We start from the raw sequence: 17,051 nt of genomic DNA, 5'->3' as shown, positions 1-17,051 counted from the left end.
GCAGGAATTGTAAATTTTTACTGAACACTTTATCCTCTATGAGGTTACACATGCTCTAGAATCGGGCTACTTTCAGGCCTAGCAATCAATCTATCATTTGTAAACTTTTCCAACTGAAAGGGTTGAAAAAAGGTATAACTTAAATCTTTAAATTTAATGAGGCACTTGCAGGGAAATCTGAGGAAAAACTGTGCGCACAATTGTACTAATTTTGATCTTAATTCTAGAAATTGTTTTCTCCTGAGCTGCGTTTCTTTGGCAAAATCAGGAAATATTTGTACTCTCATACCCCAAAATACCTCAGCTTTATTACGGAAATAAGCTCTGAGTACCCAATCCCTATCAGAGTCCAGTAAGAAAGTTATTATCAATGTTGCTGGTTGGGCCTCTTCTTCGGCAGATGTTTCCAAGATCTCAGATAAATTTAATGGAGACAACATTTGCATTTCTCCACATTCAACTGGAACTTTTTTCCTCATGGGCAGGTTATAAATCTTCAATAATGGGGACAGCGTAGCTTGAGGTAATTTCAAGCTTTCCAATGCAAACTTGGTCCACATTTCTACAGGAGTAACTGTAATTTTTCTAGGAAAATTGATTTAACCTCAAATTTTTATTTCTCTGTTGGTTTTCAATATTTTCAAATTTCCTTAGAAAGTAGGAATTATCCTTTATCAGTCCTTGATGTTGCTTTCTCATCTCCCCCATTTCTGATTTTAATATGTCCACTTTCCGTTTATTTTCTATGGTTTCTTCTTTCAATTTTAATATTCGTGGCTCCATTTGTTTCACCTTCCTTACTATAGGTCTAATTTGTAAAGACACATTTTATTCAAAGTCTCAATCGCCAACCAGATTGATTCTAAAGAAAAAGTTTCTGGTCTTACCATCGGGCCAAATCAAGTTCAAATTCCTGCATCATGCCTTCATCAATATCTTCTCCTTATGCCAAAAAACAGACCGCTCTCCAGCTTGTGTTCGCCTCTTCAAGGCTCCTCTCCGTCCAGCCCTGCAGCCCCTGGTTGCACCACGCTGGTCAGATCTTCCTCCGCTTCTCGCAGGGCCCCCTCCCTGGTGTGACCCGGAAGCACCTCCGGGTGGGTCAGGTTAGCCGTCTGACTTGCAGCAGGGTTATCGGGAGCTGTTCTCTCCGCCGGGGTCAGTGATACTTTTGAGTCAAGGAGAATGCCGGTTGTCAGAGCGTCTCTATTGCATTCCTCCAGCGACTCCTCTCGCGGGGTTCCAATTCCTCTGAGGATGTGGTCGTCCATCGGCCCACGAATCATGCCCTGTGGCGGGGCATCGAGATTTAGCCTCTCTCGGGCTCTCCATTTATGCTCGGAGTGAGGCATTAGGAAAAAATCCAGGTAACCGGGAAAGAGATGTGCACACACCCTCTCTCTAGGGCACCATCTTGGATGCCCCTTGACCTATATATTTAGTAAAAACGAAATTTAAAAAACCCCCAAAAACCCACCATGGATTGATAGATCTTAATGTCCTCCGTTTTCAATTAGTCAAGTGTTTGAAAGGAAAAATTTGGATTGCAGGGTGGACCAGAAGAATCAATAAAGATACTTCATGTGGTTTAAATTTTACACTGAAACAAAAGCTTCCCTGATATTGCATTGGCATCCATTATTTTGAAACAATGAATTTTTTAGAAATGGGAACATTTTCAGCCCACATCTGAATGTGTAGTAGAACACCATCTAATCAGTCCAGTTTTCATAATGGCCATAGAATATATGCATATCTTTTCCATGTATATTCACTGTTTCCAGTACGTGCAAATATACCTTGCATATTCATTGTAGATATCCTAAATGCCAGCCTGGTTAGATGTTCCTCTGGGGCCTGCAACCCAGTCAGGTTTCCACAATGAATGTGAGATCTACTTGCTTGCACTGCCTCCATTTTTATCTGCATATTCATTGAGGAAATCCTGAAAGCCTGATTGGGTTGCGGCCCCGCCAAGGACTGAATTTGGAGACCGCCTGCTGCAGGCCAAGATTCGGAGCCACTGCTATAGAGGAATCTGTATAGAAATGTAGAAACTCAGTCTCCTTGGGTAAGTAAGTTAAGCGCTCATTAAACCTTTCCTTACAGTGTGCTTCTACGTATAAAATTAATTCTCTTAGTGGCAAGAGAAGTTCATATGAAGTGCATTACATTTGTGATGCACTTCAGTTTGTGATCAATATTTTTGGTGTTTTATAAGTATTTGTAAAGATGTGCCATTTTTCTGTAATGTTACTGCATAAATATATATTTATATCTATTTATTTATTTATTTATTTTAAACACTGCAGAACCCTAAAACCTTGGAAATCGTAAAGCAATTAGTTGCCGATGGAAACACGGAAGAATTACAAAAATGTTTTGGCGCACGGATGGAGTTTGGTACAGCAGGACTCCGAGCAGCGATGGGAGCGGGCATTGCCCGGATGAACGACTTGACAATTATCCAGACAACTCAGGTACAAGAAGAAAGTGGGACATTTCTCTGCAGTTGCCTTACTCGGGGATTTGGCTTGCATGGACAGTACATCAGTGAGGCATATGGAGGAATCGCAAGACGTTCTGCAGCCTGGGGTTTCTCAACCCCATGCAGAATTTGCAGTGCATGAGAGGTTTCCATATATGACATTAGTTCCAAGAACTAATTTTTGCAAATCATTTCCATGCATGATATTTGATAAGCTGGAAACCAGCTCTGTGGGATGCTCGCTAGGGATGGTTAGTGCAGTTAGTGTAGCTGGGTTTAAAAAAGGTTTGGCTAAGTTCTTGGAGGAGAAGTCCATTAACTGCTATTAATCAAGTTGACTCTGCTATTACTGGTATCAGTAGCATGGGATCTTCTTGGTGTTTGGGTAATTGCCAGGTTCTTGTGGCCTGGTTTGGCCTCTGTTGGAAACAGGATGCTGGGCTTGATGGACCCTTGGTCTGACCCAGCATGGCAATTTCTTATGTTCTTATGGTTTCTGAACCCCTGCTTTAGGAAGTAAGGGAACCCCTTTTTCACAGACTCAACTTTAACAACACCAAAATTGCCATGACACATTTTAAAATCTTTATGGCAAAAATTGAGTCTCTTTTCTGGTAAACTGCTGGTTGTGTAGCAGAAAGCTTTCATATAAAGCACAATTTTGCACGCGTGTGTGTCATTTGTTTAATTTACTGGTTTAGGCCAATTCATGTTGAAACAAATTGATGTTGGCTAAGGACTCTGTAGCCCAACTAATCTACCTAGGTTCTTATCGCAACACTCTAGACCACCTTCATTCTTATCTTTAATTTCTGACTTTGTGAGAATCCTCTAGGCTTATCCCGTTTTTTTAAAATTCTGTTAATGGTTTTTTGCCTCCACTGGGAATCAGTTTCATGCATCAACTGCCCTTTCAGTAAAGAAATATTTCCTGTTATTCTTGGATTTTCTTTCCATTGAAAAGTGGTAATTACTATGCATTATTTAGACACTGTGAGATATTTGAATATCTTTAACCTTTATATTCTAGGGTTGTAGTATAGAGACTGCAGTATTTTGATAGGCATTCTCTGAACTGACTTACTTTTTTGAAGGCCTGGCCTCCAGAATTAGACAAAGATGAGGATATCCAATGATTCGTACAGAATTGTCATGGCCCTCTCTTTTTTTTTTTTTTTTTTGACTGCTAATACCATTCCCTGTGTGTCCTAGCAGTTCTCTGACTTTACTCACTGTCTCATAATGTTCTGTAGCTTTAGATCTTCAGACATGATCCCCCTGAGATCTTTCTTCCCCTTCATTTTGTACTCCTCCCTTGGAATTCTGCACCGCAAATGCATGAAGTTAAGGGCCTAATTCACTAAAGATTGAATTTTTGATGGCCTGCATGCATAAAATATGGCGGATATGTGTGTGGCCAGGCCGTGTGTGAGCGCATTTTAGAAACAGCCCAGCCATGCGCGTATCTCCCAGTATGCACAGAAGTGCTGGGGTGGGGACCGACTGGGACAGCGGCCATTGGGCCTTGTCATGGGCAAGTGCACGCCAGCAGCTGGCTGGCGCGCGGAAGTTACTTCTGCTCCAAAGGAGCGTTAAGTATTAAAATAAAAAAAAAATAGACTAGCTAGGTAGGGGTTAGGGGTCAGGGAGGAGAGGGGAAAGGGTTGGAAGGGTAGTTAGGGGGATAGGAACGTTCCCTCCCAGTCCGCTCCTTAATTGGAGCAGACTTGGAGGGAACTGGGGAAGGCCAACTCGCATCGGCGCACGTTAGCTTTTAAAATTCTCGCCCCTGCGCATGTCCTAATCCACCCACACATGCATGCATGGATATTAAAATCCAGCTTGCACGTGCACAGGGGAACCGTATTTAATAAACGCGCATGGCGTTGGCGAGTGTTATAAAATTGCCGCGTCCATGTGCTTGTTTTCAAATTGACCCCCTTTGGCTTTTCTCCCATTCTGTGTCTACAGAGTGAAAAAAATGTAGTGACTGTTACTATATCTTATTTTCCAATTGCTTGACTACTCAAGCTTTCTTAGATCACATCAGATGAATAGAAAATGAGTTTGTATTGTTTAGTTTATTTGTTGTCCTCCACCTTGGTGAGTTTTTTCTAAAAGGTGGAATAAAAGAAGGCAAAATATCTGTAGTACATCTTAGATTCGTTTGCAAAAATATACAAACTTTTTTTTTCTTTTCTAAGCCTGTTCTCCATGAAAATACTGAACAGAACTGGATCCTTGAGGCACTCCACTAATTGTTGTCTTCCTTCACCAGCATGAACTCCATTTAATGTTGCCTATCGCTCAACCAATTTCTGACACACTCTGTGATTTTTAGGACCCACCTATTTATAAACCTGTGTTACTCAGTTTCAGAAGTTTCACTGAGATCAGAGAGGCTGATGTAATAAAGTGCTCCCAGCTTAATGAGCGGTTGGACACTCATCCATGACCCCCGACACAACAAGGGGATCACCGCGCCCAAACCAGCATGCAGCTAATAGCGCCCATCACATGTGAATTCCATGTAGATGAGGCTATTCGCTATTACCCCCACAATGCAATAAATTACCTCTCGTGCAACATGGTAAATTTAACGCCAGCCCTGGCACTAGCATAAAGCCTCACCATGCATCAAGGGCTCATAAAGAAACAAAAAATCCTGCTTTCTGTATTGCGATGATACTAAGTCGGAGCATCCACAGAAAGCTGTATCATGACAAAATGAAAAAGGGGCAAAAAATTCTGGGTGCACAGTATAAAAGCTCCTGGCCATGTATATTGTGACTGTAGAGGGATAAAACACACTCACTTCCCCGGAACAGGGCCTAATGGCCGCTGGCCCGACACTTCATAGTGAGCATCCATTTTCCTAACGTGCACACAGCCATGTTTCCTGGGCACCTGAGGCCAAGGATGTACTAGAGACGCACAGTTTTCCCTAGCGTGACCTTTTTAGCGCAGCAGTTCATTTACCTATGGCAACGGGCGCCCAGGGGCAGTGGATGTAGGCGTATTATTGAATTGGCTTTTATTGATTCGGCCCCTAAGTGTGCCACATTCAGTGCATGCCTCTGATCTAATTCTTTGGCCACCCAGTCACAGAAATTGATCAGATTTATTTGACCTCCTCCTCTTCTTCTGACAAAACTGTTCCAGCTGAAATCTTGCAACCCACTGGGCTCAACATACTGTGCTTTCCTTTGCCTTAGTAGTTAGTGACTGTTAATCTGTCAATGATGAATAAACCGGTTTGTAGCTGCCAAACTCCTCCCTACAACCGTTTTGTATGAGTCAGGACAACGGTTTTCCATCGCCAGTCCTCTGAAATCACTTCTGCTTCAAATAGTAAACTGTAGTGGAGCTGCCAGAACCTTTCTGAGCTCTTTTTTGGAACTGAATTTTAAGAGATGCATGCACCAAAATCAGGATATGGGCATGCATCTAGCACACGTGTCCATCCGTCCAATTTTTATAAAGTGGGGCGGGGGCATGTGCATGCATTTGCCAATGCGCACATCTTGTATCGTACAAAAAAGGGGTGTGGTGTGGGCGGGGCATGGGCATTCCAGGACATGGACAAGAGATGTGCGCGCTAGTACCTATGTGCCTGGCACGCTCCCAGGTCCTGAGCTGCATATGTTTACATCTGCTATGGAGGAGGTGTAAGTTAAAAAATAAATAAATAAATAAATATATATATATATATATATATCTGGGGTAACTGGGGAGAGTGCAGGCTAAAGAACCAGGGGGCTTTGGAGGACCTAGCTCCAAACTGGATGAACTGTCTAGTTTGGAGCTAGGTCCTCCAAACTGTTCATGGCGAGGACACATGCCGGTTATAAATTTCTCCCACTTGCATGTCTCAAACCTGCCTTTGCGCAGCTGTGCGCATCCACTTGCAAAATTAGGCGCACATATACACGCTCCTAGTCTTATCTTATGACGTGTGCCCGTATGTTCTAAAATTGCCACGTCTCTGGGCTTGCCATCCCAGTGCGCATCCCATTTAACCACATGACGCTGGCCACTTTTTCAGTTTTCCTAGTTTATGCAATCTCTCTTTTCTAAACAGAGTGGCATCTCCCCTTTCACCCAGGGCACAGCTTCCCTCTATCCATATTCCCTTAATCAGTGACCACCATGCACTAGTAATTGCTTTGTTTTTTTTCATGGTCACTGTCTATGTTTTGCTCCCTGTTTCATTCCTGTCTTACATTTATTCCTTTCACTGACATAGCTTAGAAAAGTCTTGATTCCTTGCTTTACCACAATCTGCTTGCACCTTTCTTCCTTTCAATAGCTTTTCCTGAAAGGGGAACAAGGAGAAGACTTTTTTTGAAACCCCTTGAACCTTTTGGGTTGCTAATCTTTTTGCTCTTACTTTTGTCACTTCATTTGAAAACGCTATTGGTCTTGCTTTACTTTCATGTTTTTAAATATAAAGATGTATTGCCTTTATGGTTTTGTTTTGTTTAGCTCACTGTTCTTCCTTTTTACAAAGAACTCTCTTCCCCCCCCCCCCCCCCAATCCATGCATCCCTAGGGGTTTGCCCCATATTAACAAAATTTGAACTCTACAGTCCAGCACCCAGACCCAAGTGTTACCCACCTCTGCCTTTGCTCTTAAATTCAGCTGCACTGGAGCTCAGGTTCACTGAATGGAAACCGTATGAAAAATATTTCTGTGGTGTCAAAAATAAATAAATAAATAAATAAATTTAAAAAAAAAAAAAAAATATATATATATATATATATATATATATACACATATATGAAAAGACAAAAATATTGCAGTATGGACTTTATGCCTGACAGACCTTTGCCCACAGCCAACTTTTAAGAACATAAGAAATTGCCATGCTGGGTCAGACCAAGGGTCAATCAAGTCCAGGATCCTGTTTCCAACAGAGGCCAAACCAGGCCACAAGAACCTGGCAATTACCCAAACACTAAGAAGATCCCATGCTACTGATGCAACACATTGAAATCGTCGGTTCAGTGTGCTGCAGCAGTCAAAAAAGCAAACAGAATGTTGGGAATTATTAGAAAGGGAATGGTGAATAAAACGGAAAATGTCATAATGCCTCTGTATCACTCCATGGTGAGACCACAACTTAAATACTGTGTACAATTCTGGTCGCTGCATTTCAAAAAAGATATAATTGCGATGGAGAAGGTACAGAGAAGGGCTACCAAAATGATAAGGGGAATGGAACAGCTCCCCTATGAGGAAAGACTAAAGAGGTTAGGACTTTTCAGCTCGGAGAAGAGACGGCTGAGGGGGGATATGATAGAGGTGTTTAAAATCATGAAAGGTCTAGAACGGGTAGATGTGAATCGGTTATTTACTCTTTCGGATAATAGACTAGGGGGCACTCCATGAAGTTAGCATAGGGCACATTTAAAACTAATCGGAGAAAGTTCTTTTTTACTCAGCATACAATTAAATTCTGGAATTTGTTGCCAGAGGATGTGGGTAGTGCAGTTAGTATAGCTGTGTTTAAGTTTACTTAGAGAATAGCCACTGCCATTAGCAATGGTAACATGGAATAGACTTTAGTTTTTGGGTACTTGCCAGGTTCTTATGGCCTGGATTGTCCACTGTTGGATACAGGATGCTGGGCTTGATGGACCCTTGGTCTGACCCAGTATGGCATTTTCTTCTTATGTTCTAATAGCAGTGGCTATTCCCTAAGTAAACTTGATTAATAGCAGTTAATGGACTTCTCCTCCAAGAACTTATCCAAACCTTTTTTGAACCCAGCTAACTGCACTAACCACATCCTCTGGCAACAAATTCCAGAGCTTTATTGTGCGTTGAGTGAAAAAGAATTTTCTCCAATTAGTCTTAAATGTGCTACTTGCTAACTTCATGGAATGCCCCCTAGTCCTTCTATTATTCAAAAGTGTAAATAACCGATTCACATCTACTCATTCAAGACCTCTTATGATCTTAAAGGCCTTTATCATATATAAATTCTGAAATATTTTCGTTTTGTATTTTGTTAGGGACTGTGCAGATATCTTGAAAAGAGCATTGGTGATCTGAAGGACAGAGGTGTGGTGATTGGCTATGATGCTCGTGCCCATCCTTCCAGTGGCGGGAGCAGTAAGAGGTAAGAAGCTACTTGGAGGATGTATATTTATAAGAAATGCACTTGCTTTTAGTTTTGGCAACAACTGACATGTCTTTCTCACACATCCTCCTTTCCAAATAGCATATTGCTACCACTTTAGTTATGGTATAGAAGGTATAGTCCAAGGTTTCCAGAACCTGTCCTGGGGACCCCCACAGCTAATCGGGTTTTCAGAATATGTATAATGAAAATACATGAGAGAAATTTGCATTTTCTTAGCGTCCAATCAGATGAATCCAGAACAAGTGGGTTATGTACCTCTACCAGCAGATGGAGATGGAACAAACTGGCGTCACAGTATATATACCCCTGCAGTGACATCAGCCTGCTAGTATTCTCTACCTCTAGCAGATGGTGGATGTGCAGCTCTCTACTGGGGATTGCTTCATTTTGAGAAAGGAGAATTAAGGATATTGCCCCACTCTCCTGCAGAGATACCAAATGGTCCCTCCCCCAGTTGAGAATTCCTGCGGTGATTTCCGTGAACCCTCAGATAAGTTCCTTGTTCCGGTAGCTGGTTTTCAGCTGGCGTGGACTTAGCTGATTAAGCATCTGAAAGGCAGCAGGTGAAGGAAGCAGAGCGCAGCAGTGATGGCATAAGCCCTCTTCCCTCCCCCCCTCCCGCAGCCAGAGAACATCTCTGTACTCAGCCAGGTAAGGCTCAACTTCGGTAAGTTTAAAAATAAAAAAGTAAGTAATATATAGAGACATAAGAAGCTTTTGCATAGGGCTTTCTCCTTCCCCTGGTCTCTGTGCTCAGCTGCCGTTCCAATGTTCATCCTGCTCCATGGGAGGTCAAGGGACGTGGGCAGCCTGGCCGACTGAGCAGCCTCCTTAGGCTAGGCCCCGCTCCAAGTCTTTTTTGCTGCATGCCACGTGGTAAGCCGCAACGGCATTTCAAGTGCTTTCTCAGGCTGCCCTCTACAGGATTGTCGGTTTGGTGGTGTGCGTTCAGGTTGTTCACCCAGTTCTTGGCTGCACAGTCAGGCCTTATAATATGCGCATCCAAGTTATGTGGCACCATAGGGGCCGCACGTTTACCTGTGCACACAAGTTGTACTGTGCGCTTAAGTTTTTTTGGGGTGGTTATCTTTGGGTCGCCTACGTCTTGGACGCCTAGTTAGGCACCTAGGTTTGGGTCGATTAAGTGTTGGATGCCTAATTTTTGGGCACCTAAGTTGGAAGTATGTGTATATATATAAAAAAAAACAAAAAACCCAAACAGCTAGACGTGCACCTCCGACCACCACTCGGCGCATTGTCAGCCATAATGGCGCCTATACCTACGAATCCTAAGTGCCTTTTTCTTTGCACTGCCTGTCATATTAGAGCATCTGAGCCAGGAGTGCCCGCCAACTTGTGCCAGCACTGTTTTGGAGGCTCAGGTGGGGCACCTGAATTTGGACCTCCCCTAACTGGTTCGTCAGCAGAAGATGGTAGCTCAGTGAGTACGCCTCAGGTGTCTCCTGGTTTGGAAACTTCTTCTTTTTCATGAGTAGAATTTTTCCAGGTGTTGCAATCTTTTATTCAGGTGAATGATCCCAGAGTAGAGGCAGAGGTAGGAACCTTGCCTGGACCTTCTGTTAAGTGCTGGAATACTCCTAGAGCAGCAGCGGGACTTCCTGATAGAGATCCAGATGGCACAGATGATGGTGCCAATCCGGACTCTCTTGAACTAGAACTATGCTACAGTTCTTGCATATAAATTAGCTGCCAACTCTGATCTTTCAGATCTTGGAAATGCTCGGGGTTCCTGGGGCAGATTCTGGGTCTGAGCCGAAGATAAATCCCATTTTGGTTTCCTTGCATAAAGCCTCTTGTTTTTTCCCCATGATGGAGGCCATTCAAGAATTGATTGATCTTGATTGGGGCACCCCAGAGGCTAATTTCAAAGGGGGACAAGTTTTGGAAGACTTGTAACCTTGGATCCAGTTGTAGGAGAGCGCTTACGTTTTCCAAAGGTAGACGTACTTGTGTGTGCAGTCTCCAAGCAGACCACTATTCTTGTGGAAGGAGAAGTGGACTTGAAGGATGCTCATGAGAAAAAGATTGTCTATCCTTAAGCAGGCATTTGAAGCAGTGACAATGACCTTGCAGATCACTTCTTATTGTTCCTTGGGACTCTCTCTTGTTTTCTTATCTCCTAGGAAGTTGATGATTCTGGGATAAGCTCTAGGGCAGTTATGGAACCAGCTGCTGCCTTCTTGGCAGGCTGTGATTTGGTCTGCACTTCAGCCAGAAGGGTGGCTTCTGTAGTAGTGGCCAGGCATCAGTTATGGTTGAGAAATTGGTCGGCCAATACGACCTCCAAGGCTAACCTCACCAAATTGCCCTTCAACTCGCTCCCAAATAAAAGTGAGCCGTTAGAGGATCTGGCCAGTAAGTGGGGTGAATCTCCGGTTCCTTGTTTTGCCAATAGATGATGAGCAGACACAGTGCTCCTTTAACATGAGAGGTTGTGTTTGAGAATCCAGGTGTTTTCAACCCTATAGAGGAGCAACCTTTCAGAGGACTTGACCTTTCGGTAGGTCTCAGTCCTTACACCCCAGACAACCCAGAAGTGGTGCAGGCTCAGGTAGTGGTGCCTCCCAATGAAGGTTTGCTGACTCATCCCAAGGAATAGGAGATAGGGGGGATGCTTCCCTCTCTCTTATCAGAGGTGAGACTAAATCACATCAGATCAGTGGGTCCTGGAAGTGATATGAGAAGGATAATCGATGGAGTTTCGCAGTGTTCCTTGGGACATGTTCATGGAGTCTCCCTGCCACTCCCCGCTGAACAAACAGGCAGTGGAAAGTACATTGGCAAGGCTCCTCAGTCTGAGGGCTGTGGTCCCAGTACCCATGTCTCATGAAAATATTTTATTTATTTAGATTTATATTCCGCTTTTCACACTTTTTTCAGCACTTCAAAGTGGATTTCATTCAGGTACTGTAGGTATTTCCCTATCCCCAGAGGGCTTACAATCTAAGTTTGTACCTATGGGGCGATATTCCATTTTTCATCGTGTCAAAGAAGGAGGGCTCCTTTCGTCCCATCTTGTACCTCAAAGGTGTCAACCGTCATCTGCGGGTGAAACATTATCGCATGGAAACCTTGTGCTTAGTTATGATGGCCATGAAGTTGGGGGAATTTCTGACCACCCTGGATCTGTCTGAAGCGTATCTTCACATTCCCATCGACTAGAATATTGATGCTATCTGCGATTCGCAGTTCTGGGGCACCACTTTCAGTTTCGAGTGCTGCCCTTTGGCCTGGCCACTGCTCCCAGAAACTTTTCCAAGGGAATGGTAGTAGTTGTGGCAGAGTTGAGAGAGGATGGAATCCTAGTACACTCGTAATTGGACAACTGGCTGATTCGAGCCAAGTCGCCAGAAGAGAGCCGCCTGGTGACTCACGAGGTGACTTCCCTGTTGCTGGAGCTCTGCTGGGTGGTGAACCTAGCCAAGAGCAGTCTTCAGCCTACTCAGGTGCTGGAATACCTAGGGTTCAGTTCGACACGAAGCAGGGCAAGGTGTTCCTGCCGGAAGCTCAAATTCAGAAGTTTTTAGCTCAAGTCTGTCTCTTGTTGAACACTCTGCACCCGATCATATGGTCTTACCTGCAGGTACTTGACTTCATGGTGGTGACCCTGGAGATGGTACCATGGGCAAAGGCTCATATGCATACTCTTCAGCGCTCCTTGTTGTTTCTGTGGATCCTGCAGTTTCGGGACTATTTGGTTTGACTCCACCTGCCAGAGGAGGTCTCCTCCCAACTGCTGTGGTGGCTGCAGGCAGATCATCTACAGAAGGGTGCTGGAGTGCAGAAGAGTCTCTCTGGAACATCAATTAGTTGGGGCAGTCTGGTTGGCATGTTTATAGTTCAGTGACAGGCTGCAGGGTCAATCAGTCTGAATAATGTTGGACAGTGCAACGACTGTGGCTTACGTTAATCGGCAGGGAGGTACCAAGAACCAACAAGTGTTGCAGGAAATAGATCAACTTATGGAATGGCAGAGGTGCATCTCCAGATGATCTCAGCCTCGCATATTGCAGGAAAAGATAATGTAAGCAGACTTTCTCAGCAGGGAGAGTCTGGACCCAGGAGAGTGGACGTTGTTAGACAAGGCGTTTCAGCTGATTCGGGATTGCTGGGGTTTCCTGTTCCTAGACCTGTTGGCGACTTTTGCATTGTTCAAAATTCCGCGTTTCTTCAGCCACAGGAGGAAATCATTAGGGATCAATGCCCTAGTGTAGGAGTGGCTGGAAGACAAGTTGCTATATGCCTTTCCTCCATGGCCCATGTTTGGCAGACTGATTCGAAGGATCGAACACTACAAAGGAATGGTGCTCTTGGTTGCTCCAGATTGGCCCAGATTGGCCCAGGAGACCATGGTATTCAGTTCTGTGGAGGCTCTTTGGTGGATTCACCTCTTTGACTTCCAGCGCACAGAAACCTGTTGTAGCTGGGACCTGTTCTTCACGAAGATCCGACTCGATTTTGTCTTTCGGTATGGCCCTTGAAAGGGCTCGCTTGCTGAAACATGGATACTGTGTGATTTCCACCTTGCTAAGAGCTTGAAAGTTCTTCACTTCCTTGGCCTATGTGCGGGTTTGGAGAGTGTTTGAGTCCTAGTGCAAGGACAGAAGTATTCTTTCTTCCATGGTCAAGATTCCGCTCAATTTGGAATTTTTGTAGGATGGCTTGAATAAAGGCTTGGCTTTTATTTCATTAAAGGTACAAGTAGCGGTTCTCACCTGTTTCAGGGGATCAGGAAATTGGTGGATCCCTGTTGGGCCACATCAGGATGAGCCGTTTTTCTGAAAGGAGTTAAACATCTTCGTTGTCCTTTGCAGTTTCTGGTGCCCGTATGGAGTCTTAATTTGCTTTTGGATTTTTTTGGCAGGCCCTATGTTTAGACATAGGTTGCTGACCTTGAAAACTGTGTTCCTTGTGGCAATTTATGTGCGTAGGATTTCCGAACTACAGGCCTTGTCTTGCCATGAGCCATTTCTTCAGGTAACTCCAGGGGCGTACTGTTCCTTTTTACTGAAGGTGGTCACTGAGTTTCACTTGAATCGGTCCATCTTCTTTCCATCTCTGGACAGAGGGAGATGTAGAAGAGTATCGTCTGTTGTGACCCTTGAATATCAAGAGACATATTGTCAGATATCTGGAAGTTACTGAGCCTTTGCGGAAATCTGATCACCTGTTTGCCCTTCACGGTGGTACTAGACAGGGAGAGCCAACCTCGTGGGCTACAATAGCTTGCTGGATTAAGGAAATAGTCACAGCTGCATACGTGGATGCTGGGAAGCAGTTACCTAGTCAGGTTAGGGCTCATTCCATTAGGGTTCAGGCAGTGTCATGGGCAGAAGTTAGATCGTTGTCTCTCATCAACATTTCCTGAGCTGTGACCTGGTCCTCCTTGCACACCTTTTCCTAGTATTATCGTCTGGATGTTCAGGCCCGGGAGTACGTGGCCTTTGCGCAGGCGGTTTTGTCTGGACCGAGGATAGCCTTCCGCCCTATTTGGATGAGGCTTGGGTATATCCCACTTGTTCTGGATTCATCTGACTGGATGTTATGAATTGAGAAATTACTACTTACCTGATAATTTCCTTTTCTTTAGGACAATCAGATGAATCCAGCTTCCCTCCCTTGGCTGCCGAGTGATTGCATAATGATCCTCCTGCGTGCCTACATGTTACAGGGATTACTGGTAAGTGTTACTCCAGTCCCTAGACTAGTGTTATATTCTTGTCTGAGCTCAATGTTGCCTGTTGGTGGAGTATTACAGTGGTTATCTGTTTTTAATCAAGTTTTTTCCTACTCTCCACTGTTGCTTTTGAAGAAAATACTGGCAGGCTAATGTCACAGTATATATACCCCTGCAGTGACGTCAGTTTGCTCCATCTCCATCTGCTTGTAGAGGTGCATAACCCACTTATATAGTTATGGTGGGTATTCTGAAAACCGATCTGCCTGTAGGGGGTCCCCAGGGCAGATTTGGGAAGTCCTTACTCAAAATCTCTTAGACATTCCATCACCACGACAGGCCAGATTAGATATCACTAGGAAAAGAGCTTTTTCTGTTGCAGGACCATCTCTCTGGAACTATTTACCCAACCCACTCCGTTTAATATCAAATCCTCATCATTTCAAAAAGGCTTTAAAAACATTATTTTTTCAACAAGCATTTAACATTCCCACTAAACATCTCCCCGATCAAAAATGAAACTCCATCCCCTAAATTTCTCTCATCAGATACATATTACATTATCGTCTCTCTTCTATTATCCCATCCATGTTCTTTCTAGGACATTACAATTCGATAAGTTGCTACCCCCCCACCTCTCCTCCCCCCCTCCATCCCTTTTACCCTCCCTACTCTTTACCCATGGCATGTTACCATTATTATTATTTTGTTATTTAATAATTTGTTTTAGCTAACATTTATCTAGCTATTTAGTTAAATTTATGTATTTTAAGTTTATTTTAGTTATATTTTATTTTTACTTTATTTTAACATATTGTAAACCGTTTTGATAAAATTTTATTTTAAAAAGCAGTATATAAATACTTTTAAATAAATAAAAATAAATAAAGTCCTGATATTTTCGGAACACCCAGTGTTGAATTATCTTGCTTTGGTTGTTAGTAAACCCCCCTCCTGCCATCTTGTTCCTGTTCATCGCCACCACCACCTCTTCCTAAGGCCGTAACCAACGGATACTTTTCGATGTGCCTCCTTTTTTTTTTAATCTCTGGCCTGACCTTTTTCAGTGAAAAATATAATGGCAAAAACAGATTACTGTCCCCAAATGACCATAATCTATTAAATATAAGAGATAAGTTATATAGTCAATTTCAGATTGCTTTTTAATTTGTTAAAATTAAAAATGTTTTCTTTATTTTTTTTCAACAACTCACTTGTTAGTCTCAGAAATACAAATTGCATAGACATTAAATACAAAGCCAATGTTAACAAAAATCATAACTTCACATGAAAACTATTCAAAAAATATTATCAATATTCTTATAAAAGAATTTTGCAAACTCTAAATCATTCACAACCCTACCAATCAACATACTTATCCATTCATACACAATCATCCATAAAAATACATATTACCGAACAAAAAAAAAATTAAAATCCAAAAATATTGGAGCTATTCACACACAAATCTCTCCAAATAGAGCTACTGTGCTTCAAAAACTAAGGGGTAGTTTTTAAAAGAAGCACACACGGCCTACATGTGTGTGCACTACCCGGCACGCGCATATGTACACCCGATTTTATAACATGTGCGCACAGGCACGCGCATGTTATAAAATCGGGGGTCGGAGCGCGCAAGAGGGTGCACAATTATGCACCTTGCGCGCATTGAGCCGCACTGCCTTTCCCCGTTCCCTCCCAGGCTGATCTGAAATTGGAGCGGCCTGGAAGGGAACTTCCCTTCCCCCTAACCTAAGCTTCTCACCCCTTCCCCTAACCTTCCCCCCAGTCCTACTCTAACCCCCCCAAAATTATCTTACCTTTTGTGCCCGCCTCTGGGCAGGTGCAAGTTGCACGCGCCAGCAGCTTGCCGGCACGCGATCCTCCGATACAGCAGCAATGGCCGCTCTGTCTGAGGCCTCTGGCCCCAGGACTTACACGCGTCCCGGGACTTTATGTGCACCACCGGGCCTTTTTAAAATAGGCCTGGCGTGCATAAGGCTGGTTACGGGCGTAAATCCGGCCCTTAATGTATCTCCAATTCTTTCAATCCACAAGAATCCCCAAGGGTCTCTCTGAAAAGAAAAACTATGCTTCAGGTGATGGATATATCTCCAATTCTTCCAATCCAGAAAAATCCCAGCAGGGGCCAGAGTTTCACTTCAGGGGAGCCTAAATAAAACAAACAAATCAACGAAACAAAAAAAAAAAACCAAATCAGTCATATCCCGCAAGCTAATCACAATTTGAAATTGAGCTGAAAAAAGGTGCCACTGTTAACACTAAGCACAGTGAATAACGAGAAAACCTTCTGGCTAACTTTCATCGGCATCCACCGCCGGTAATTAGGAGATGCTAGTGATGTCAAAAAGAATTTTAAAAAAAATCGTTACAACAAGGCATCGATTAAACACTGATTGAAAATGTTTTGTGATATTTATATTTATAAACCGCAGGAGGTTTAAATGCAAAATACTTGATTTTTTTTTTCTTCGCAATAACGCTTCTGATCAGTACCAAAATGTAGAAGTCTTACAAGTCACCGGCAGCTTCAAGAAAAAAAAACCACACTACTATATATGCTATGTATTAGAAATCCTCAAATTTAGAAAAACGTAATTAATTGAATAACAAGCAAAGCAAACTTACCATATCATTATAGGGGAGGTCTTAAGAAGCATACCACATACTGCACTGGAAACAACCAGAGTGCAAA

At 43.2% G+C, this 17,051-nt stretch overlaps 1 protein-coding gene across 2 annotated transcripts in view; it reads left to right on the top strand.

The window, feature by feature from the left end:
• PGM2 (phosphoglucomutase 2) overlaps positions 1-17,051 on the top strand; it is a 122,478-nt gene that overhangs the window by 21,169 nt on the left and 84,258 nt on the right. For both annotated transcript variants that reach the window (XM_029589528.1, XM_029589520.1), the window contains exons 2-3: positions 2,313-2,480; positions 8,507-8,613. In XM_029589528.1, coding sequence (XP_029445388.1) covers positions 2,394-2,480; positions 8,507-8,613 — 194 coding nt within the window. In that variant the 5' untranslated portion in view covers positions 2,313-2,393. The remainder of the gene's footprint in view (positions 1-2,312; positions 2,481-8,506; positions 8,614-17,051) is intronic.

Source organism: Rhinatrema bivittatum, chromosome 1 (genome assembly GCF_901001135.1).
Source record: "Rhinatrema bivittatum chromosome 1, aRhiBiv1.1, whole genome shotgun sequence".
In the NCBI taxonomy this organism is placed as follows: domain Eukaryota; kingdom Metazoa; phylum Chordata; class Amphibia; order Gymnophiona; family Rhinatrematidae; genus Rhinatrema; species Rhinatrema bivittatum.
Note: the sequence above shows the minus strand (reverse complement) of the source record. Positions and strands in the feature narration are given on the sequence as shown.